The sequence below is a fragment of the Squalius cephalus genome (assembly GCF_949319135.1).
Source record: "Squalius cephalus genome assembly, chromosome: 10".
NCBI classification, from domain to species: domain Eukaryota; kingdom Metazoa; phylum Chordata; class Actinopteri; order Cypriniformes; family Leuciscidae; genus Squalius; species Squalius cephalus.
This window is the reverse complement of record NC_137131.1, coordinates 18,328,253-18,337,232: the sequence shown is the minus strand read 5'-3', so window position 1 is coordinate 18,337,232 and position 8,980 is coordinate 18,328,253. Positions and strand designations below refer to the sequence as shown.

The 8,980-nt window shown below is 37.1% G+C and overlaps 1 protein-coding gene across 1 annotated transcript; it reads right to left on the bottom strand.

Annotated features, from left to right (window-relative positions):
• Positions 1-5,633: 5,633 nt before the first annotated feature.
• Positions 5,634-7,135, bottom strand: sox14 (SRY-box transcription factor 14). The gene has a single exon (XM_079884326.1). The coding sequence runs from the start codon at positions 6,603-6,605 to the stop codon at positions 5,889-5,891; it is 717 nt and encodes a 238-aa protein (XP_079740452.1). The 5' UTR covers positions 6,606-7,135; the 3' UTR covers positions 5,634-5,888.
• Positions 7,136-8,980: the final 1,845 nt, after the last annotated feature.

Here is an 8,980-nt window from a genome sequence, read left to right as displayed (position 1 = left end):
TGAGTCAGGAGAGAAAAAAGTTTTTCCAACACAATGCACACAAAGACTGTTATTGCACTCATAGACTTGGATTTAAGTGTATAGGCCTATAGAAAGGCATATTCACAACCTAAATATAATAATTGCTGTGTGGCAAAACGTTGTGACATGACTTATGAGAGATTAGCCGTTTACTGCAACACATGAAACGGTACAGCACAAATGGTATAAACCCAGCTATGGTAAAGAATGTCATCTGAAGGTATATTTCAAATAAAATAACATAAATAAATAAATACTTACTCTAAAAGATTGCAAATGCCATCTCATTAAAATAATTGAAGTGTATAATCATGCAGTTTGAACTTTTAATGGCAAAATAATCACATTCATCCAAACACCTTTCAACACCAACACAAAGTTTTCTCGTTGATTTTCTTCCGACGTCACGCGTTTTGTGTCGTCATTACCACAAATTATGACATTTGCCATGATTCAACTTTTCCTTACCTTAATTGAAAGCTTATTATATTAAGCGTGTTTATGAACCCGGGGTAACTTCATTATTACACTTAAAAAAAAGAAAAAAAAAAAAAGAATAATAATAATAAAATCAGTGTTGTTATTTCAACATCTCTTTTTCCGTCCTTTTAGCATGATACAATAATTTCCATAATTTCTACAAAATTTTATATGCTTTCAGTTTCAAATTTTCAGATTTTCTCCTACTAAAAAGAGGTAGAAAATTTGACATGAACGCATCGTAACTACATGTTAAACTTAAGATTTAAAATTCTATAGATTTAAATTATTATTATTATATCAGCGTGTAACCTATAATATGTTACGTGTAACTACTGTAACGAACACTGCAACACTGTTACCCGACTAACTGTCAGAAAAGCGCTGGGTGATGACAGTAAAACGTCTGTGCTGCAGCTCCTATAATCTACTAAATCGTTTGAAAGATTTACAGCGTCACTTGTAAAATGTATCAATAAACTAATCTGGAGGAATCTGGAGTTTCACATTCCTCCGGCCTTGACAGTCACTTCAGCATGTGACCCATATTGACGACATGACCGTTATCCAAAACTTTCCTATTTATTTTTTAGAGGGAAATTCATATTTCACAACAATGTAGACCTAATATGTATTTTCCAAATCAGTATATGTATCAGTATATGTGAACTATGCATGTTTCAGACAGGTTTGTGTATTAAACTGTTCTCTCTGTGTGTGTGTGTGTGTGTGTGTGTGTGTGTGTGAGAGAGAGAGAGAGAGAGAGAGAGAGAGAGAGAGAGAGAGAGAGAGAGAGAGAGAGAGAGAGAGAGAGAGAGAGAGAGAGAGAGAGAGAGAGAGAGAGAGAGAGAGAGAGAGAGAGAGAGAGAGAGAGAGATGCATCCTACACTCTCTTTGAATCAGTCGGAGGGGTAAAGTCTCAGCGTATATCACATTCCCGACTGGACCCGCACATTAAACCACCGAGGCATGATTCCTTTTCTCTTCCATATTTCCTTATCAGCTCCTTCACCGTTTCATTTCTTTCACATGAGAATTCAGGGACCCCCAAATTCAAGGCTGGCGCTTCAAACAACAGCACTGCGGTTTACTTTTCTTCTGTCCAAATGCTATCCCAGATCCAATTTTAGATAGACGAGGCATCAGCAATGATGCTTTTAGGACTTTCCGAGAGAGAGAGAGACAATAGTTAAAATTTTAAAATGAGATCAGCGTAACAGCAAACCCAATATATTGCAATATTAAAATGTACTATAATATCTCACTAAATTTAGACCGAGATAAGCATGTGTTTCACTTCTGTAAAATGACATAATTAAAGAACAACAATAGTAAAATATATTGTCATTATAAAATATGTTATATTCGAAATAATGTATTGTTATAAAAATAATTGCTTTATAAATATTAATAATAAACAAATCTCAGGGCATGCAAAACCCCGTTCTTGTTGTCTCCCTCAGTGCGCTGAGCTGATTTTTAGTTTTCAATGAAATAGGCCTAGAAAATTAGCATGGCAAGATTCAGAGCAAGATATTTATAAGCTACATATCAAACTGAATAGTGCGCCCGCGATTTCAGGGTGACATTAGGAGACAATAATGCAAATGACCCATGGCATTCAATTAAAAGTGTCATGTCCCCTCACTTTTGTTTCATGTGTTTTATATTTTCCACTAAAGTGTTTGAGAAAGAAAGCGCCTTGTGTCCCCCTCCTCATTGAATTTTATCACTAAATGAAGCATATAAATGATCTGAAAGCACAGCCTGTCGCATTAAATTAAATAAAATAAAGAACAATTATCCTCTCTTTTTCTCTGATCTCCTGCTGAAAGGAGTCTTGGCGAGATAAGGCAGATTGAATTCGGGCTCTCCGTTGAGCTCAAATAAAAACGTCTCGGAGAAGAGCTACAGATTTAGAGCTCAATAATTTCAAATCATAATTTTCACCTGTTTTTTTTTCTTTTCTTTTTTTTTTCGTCTTTCTGTTCGGGTTTTGTTTGCGACGTTCTATTTTACCAGGATGCTTGAGAAAATAGTTCAAAATGGCTGCAATGATCACAGTTGATTAATAGCCGTGAAGGGCTCATAAATTAACATCTAATTACACCCACATGCTCTTAAATAAACATAAAGCCATGGATCAGGTCTTGTGGTTGATTTGTTCAGTGTGTCATTTTGTTTACCATGTTATGTTGCCTGGATCAATATGCCAAATTATGAAATGATGTTAGAGACGTCCGTGCTGATTGGACGCTGAGCTAAACAGTCATTTTAAAAAAAATATATTTTTAATTTAAGTTCAGGTCTTGTTGATTGTTAAATAATCTAGTAATGCAAAAACACACGTTTCCCGCATTTCTTTTAGATTAGAAGTGCTCCTTAAAGTTCCCTAATTATCATCGTCCAATTTCAAAGTTGAATCTGCATGCTTTAGGGGGCTGATGTAAAACTTGCTATTCGGTTCAATGGAGTATCACCCTAATTTACAGCGGCAGATAAGAGCACAGTCTGTCATAAAAATCTGAGCCCCCTCCCTCCCTTATATTGAATTGCACCTTGGGCAATAGTGCAGAATCGTGAATCTTAACTTCTTCCAGCATATGTTCCTGGCAGATAAGTAAACAATCTGGATGTGAAATGAAATTTTTAATTAATACAGTAATGCTATTACACCTCGGTGTGCAAATCCCATTCCCCATCCCTGCGACAATAGACAAAAGTACAGGCCAATTCCAATCCTCTGTTTGCAGCCCAAACCCAATTGTTCTGCGAGCTTGTTTCCTTTGAGTGAATCCCATTCCCCATTCACGCATCTGCTTTAGTTTCAGCAACACTTTTTTTGCTATACAGGAGGACTTGTACCAACTGTGTTGGGTTAGTATTATGTGAATCTTGACAAATTGTGAAAGACATTTTATTCTAAACGAGTTGTAACAGTAGAGTTCACTGTTCACATTAGAAGTCGAATTATTTAATAGAAAAATGTATGAAACTGATTTAAAGGCTAAACTGCATTTAAAAACAAAGTGCACTGATTTTTTTTTTCATTAACCATTAAAACTAATGAAGTCAAAGCTAGTTACCATGAATTTTATAGAAGTAGTAATAATACACTGTAAAAAAAAAAAATAAAAAAAAATATTAGGCTATATATTGTTGGTTTAACTTAAAAAAGTAACTTGGTTGCCTTAAATTTTGAGTTCATTTAAATACATTTTTAAAACATTTGTTAATACAATGAAGGAGATTGGGTTAATCAACAGAAATGCCAAATATTATGTTATCTGAACCACATAAATTTGATTTGACGAAAGAAAAAATGTTGTGATAACAAATCATGAATATATATATATATATATATATATTCTTTTTTTTTTACAGTGTAGTAGTAGTATGCCTATTATTTTTTTACAGCGCATTGATTTAAAATAGATATATTTATATTGTGGGAAGTGCATGAATAAGATTTTATTCGCAACGTCATAAATCACACTTAAATTCATTTGTTTTGTGAAACTTACAGCATCGTGTTTCTGTCCGTAAAACGTTGGAGTGATCTAAGCGGTGGAACAGGTGGAACAAGCATAGAGTCCCTGAAGGGTGAAACGTCTCTCACACACATCAAAGAGTGTGATCACCTTATTTCAGAGACATGACACACACCTTAATGCAAAAAGTTTTACACCCTGAACAAAGTAACACGAACGTATTTACAAATAAAAACATGGGCTCAAAATGTAATAAAAATTACAAGATAAAGAAAGAAAGAAAGAAAGAAAGAAAGAAAGAAAGAAAGAAAGAAAGAAAGAAAGAAAGAAAGAAAGAAAGAAAGAAAGAAGCCGAATGTAAAATGGAGATAGTAATGCAAACTGTCAGCTTCTACATCTGCAGTCACAGAGCTTTTGTAGGCGCCACTCGGCGAAAATCGGCACATATTTTAAAGCACCTGACGCTTTGTTCACTTGTTTTTATTGGAAATTGTTTTGTAATACTAAATGACATGGCTCATATTCGTACCACCCCTTCTTCTGTCCAATTTCCATCCTATTGTGGGTCTCAGGGTAAATCACAATTCATGTTCGCCCTCAGTTTCCCTAAGCGTCCCTGTACAGTAATTGTTTTGCCATTTAATTTGGAACGGCGGTCCCTATAGAGCAGTCGGGAACGCCACGCGCTGACAGAGTTCATCTCAAATCTAAGCCGAAAAGCCAGATGGTTATTAGACAGCCGAAACGTTGGACTATTTAAGCAGTTCTGATTGAGAAGATAATTATTGTAGATATATATTTAGCGTGTAAGATACATGTCTGTTTATGTTTAGCAGTTAAGGCCTGCGTTCTCTCTGCCCGACAAAATCCATTATATTTGATGCAAAATTAAAAAAACGTAGTTAATACATAACAGGAAGAGTAAATATTTATTAAACGCATGTTCGGGTACACCACTACCGACATGCCTGTTACCTTTTGGCACGACTGTATAAGAGCATAGTCAAGAACAATATTCATTAATAGTTTAAATAAGCAATTTAACAAGGGTTATGCATTTTTTAAGACAGATTGTCTTTATTCAAAATGTCTTTGCTCGGCAAATGAACAAAGAATCGAGGTATCACCCTTTTAGATACATTTCCTTTCCATTAACATGACAGGATTTAAGTTACCATCGCAGATAAAAAATACAACATGAACTGCTTCGCTTCAAACTTTAAGTCTTTCTGAAATCAAATGAACGAGTGACTAGCACTTGAACCACAGAACAAAAATGTCCAAATTAAAAATATTGAAAGATAAGGATTTTTTTCATTTTTTTTTTTTTTTTTCACATTTGATATTTTAAATAGACTGTCTAATTTTAGGTGCCGGTTTAATAATTATAAACAATATAACCCGTATAATCTAAACGCTGAAATCTCTCACTTTGAAATCCTTATAGTCGTATCATTTGAATTTCAGAGTGCCAAACATAATGGTAAATACAACAGGCTGTACAAGAAACATGAATCATAACCGTTAGTTGTGCAAATCAAAGTCATTCAAATAATAATAATAATAATAATAATAATATGAGAATAACAATTATATTAACTGTTCAAACAAAATTATCATTATTATAGCATCAAATCGTACATAATAAATAAAATGAAAGGCATCCAAATCCGGTAGCCATAATAATAAACGTTTGAACATTTACATTTCTTACAGTTCTGGGCACCTGCCTTATCTATTCCAAGATCCATGCTGGGATCCAAGGAACCTCTCGTAGATGGTGAAAAGTTCATGTCCACACGGCCTCAGTAAAATGTCTCGATCATTCCTCACTTCTTATGTACATGCATTGCTGTATTCAAGTTTTCAAAGAGGAGACTGTTTTTAGCGGTAGAGTCACATAGCAGCGGCATGTGCTGATGAGTACGGGTCAATCCCACTCTTGGTCATACCTGGGAACAGTATGTAGGCAACAGGCGGCTGTAAACTCGATGCCGACCATGCGGTGCAGTTACACGGCACCACGTACCCAGGGTTTGTGGGCGAAGGGTGGGTGTGGGTGTGCTGGCTGTGGCAACCCAGGCTCCCGAATGCGCCGTTCTGGTATCCCAGAGATGATGCGTAAGGTAAAGTGCTGGTGGCCAACGTGTGGGGCATCTCTGTCATCTTCTGGATGGCACTGGTGCTGAACTGGCTCGGGTCGAGGAACGAGTAAGGGGAAGATGTGGGTGGCAGGAACGCACGGGCTTTTTCCGCGGAACTTAAGAGCGAGTCCGTGGCTGAGACCGGAAGTCCTTTCAGGTGATCCGTGTCGCCCAGATAGGGCAAAGGAAACACGTACCTGTCCTTCTTGAGGAGGTTCTTGGGCTTGCGCCGGGGTCTGTATTTGTAGTCTGGGTGTTCTTTCATGTGTTGAGCCCTCAGCCTCTTGGCCTCGTCGATGTACGGTCGCTTCTCGGATTCAGAGAGCAGCTTCCACTCGGCGCCAAGTCTTTTGCTTATTTCGGAATTGTGCATTTTTGGATTCTCTTGAGCCATTTTCCTCCTCTGGCCTCTTGACCAGACCATGAAGGCGTTCATTGGTCTCTTGATGTGATCTACCGGTTTTGACATTTTTCAAGGCGCCCGTTTAAAGTTCCCTGTTAAAATAACAACGAAAAAGTTCTTCGACCAACCAAGAGAAAAAAAGTATTCACCTGTCCTGCAGACAGACACTGATCATGCCACTTCTAAAGAGCAGGAGGAGTAGGGAAACGGCATCAATGGGGGGAAAAATCCAGTAATTCTTCCGTGTTTGTCGTTAAGTTGAAAGATTTTTCTTCTTCAAAACGCTGACACTGTTCGGCTCAGAGAAGAACAGCCACGCGCGCCACAAAATCCAGCGCGGGAAGCGAAGTTTCCGCGATCTGTTTGCCTGCTTTTTTTCTCGGAGGATTCTCGCCCCGCGAAGCACCTGGCTGGGAAATGAGGAGTAGCGCGTGAATGAGAGCCAAAAGCGGTGAAGTTCAAAGGCTGGGCTGGTTAGCTCTGCACGCGATCTGACATAATCGCAGGGCGTTCACGCGCCAACCTGAGCGCCCAATCAGCTCTGAGAAAGCCACATAATACCTACCAAAATATGTATATTACAACACAAACAAAGATCGGGGAGGAAAAGGAGGTGACTCTCTTCCCACCCCAAATCCATTTAGTTGAAGGTCTACAAACACAGACCTTCAACCTTTTTGTAATAAAACCTGACATCTACCAGCGTCAATCCTTCAGAGACGACAGATGCCTGAAGAGCAGGCAAATTCTTATTTTAAACATCGCTTTCCTTATGCGAACACGCTTCTGTGTGTGCCCTTAAAGTTAAACTTGCCTATTTATTTAAAATATTTTAACAATTCATCTGACGTTTATCTTATGTTTGTTTATTTATTTATTTATTTATTATTATTCATTCTTATCTGTCCTTTTGCATCAGATTTGTTGTTTATTAGTTTATTTTGGTTAACAACATCATAAATTAAGCACATACGGAAAGCTTGATCATTAAAACCACAACGCACTAAGAACTGAATTGTCTAAACAAGAGAAGAAGAAGAAAAAAATAAAAGGTATTAAAGATCTCCGAAAACAAACGCGCTGTCTGAGGCAGTGGCCCCCAGGCCAATATTTCCTAAATGAGAACAATTGTCCAAAGCTCTCCTGGGACAGGCTGGGTTGGGGCTTGCACCTGTTTTGCGGCTGTAATCTCACATGTGTAGAACATGCCCATGGACCCTTTCTGAATGGTAACATACCCACGGAAATTTGGCATTTCGAAAACAATGCCAGTTGCTCATAGAATCATGACATCCGACAAATAATCAAACGCAGATGAAAACCTTGAGCTGTGTGATGCGTTTTTGTTTCCATTTGTTCATGTTTCTAACAGATATTTGCACGAATTCTGGTTGATATGCTTTATTAAATTCCTATTCGGAATATCACGCAATTGCTTTAAACATTTAGATTCATGGTCACAGTATAAAGTTACCTTAATCATTTTCAGTAGAACATATTTTACATTAAAGCAGCGGTTAATTACCCCTCTGTTTTTTTCCCCCTCGTGTTCTCTTTCTCCCTTTCTCTCTTGTATCTGACAAACAAACTTTCGAATTAATTTAGAATTGTCCAAATCTGAAAATGTGAAAAATGTGTGAACAGAAATATTACAAATTCAAGGTAATGTTTTGGGTTAAGGTTCGCGCACCAAAACCTTTAACATGCAAATTTGAGTGTTTAAAAAAGATCAGGGTCTTAATGAGCCTGAGGCAAGGAGCTTGATATATGAGAGGCACGGGTGTAATTATTAAGTGAAATGTATAAGATATGTGATATCTCGTGGAGGGGCCTTCAAGCGTGACATGAAGAGAGATCTGTCTGTAATTTAGCACACGAACATATATTGTCTCTTCTCCGTATTACATGGTACAGCGTTCGTTATTTAAAACTCAGGTCATAATCTAAAACGCATTTCAATGTTTGGAAATATTTCAATTGCTTATTTAATAATGTATCTGTCTGTTAGCTTGAGAGTTTTGTCTTTTTTTCTTTTTTCTTTTTTTTTTTACGTCTAAAATGGTCTACCTACATCTCTAATTATCGGCGAGGGTTATTTAACTGACTATGCACTTCATTTGTGTGTGTGTATAGAATTTCCCCAGTCTTGCTCTCCCAAGGTCACTTTATAGCTGAATATTAACGCAGATGTATTGATTTTCACACATGCAATCACATGTATATGCAGGAGTTTCGGCTTTGCAGCATGCAGGTGAAGATGGTTTAATTTATTTTAGCCATCAGAATGATGTGAATTGTTGTTTCAATTTTTGTTGTTTCTACTACTCTTGTTGCAACTTTATTTGGCAGTGTCATGGCCATCTTACTCCTAATGACACGTTTTACGACAATACAATCTGCATAATAAAAGCAAATTTAGCTACCTGGACTTTTATCATCTC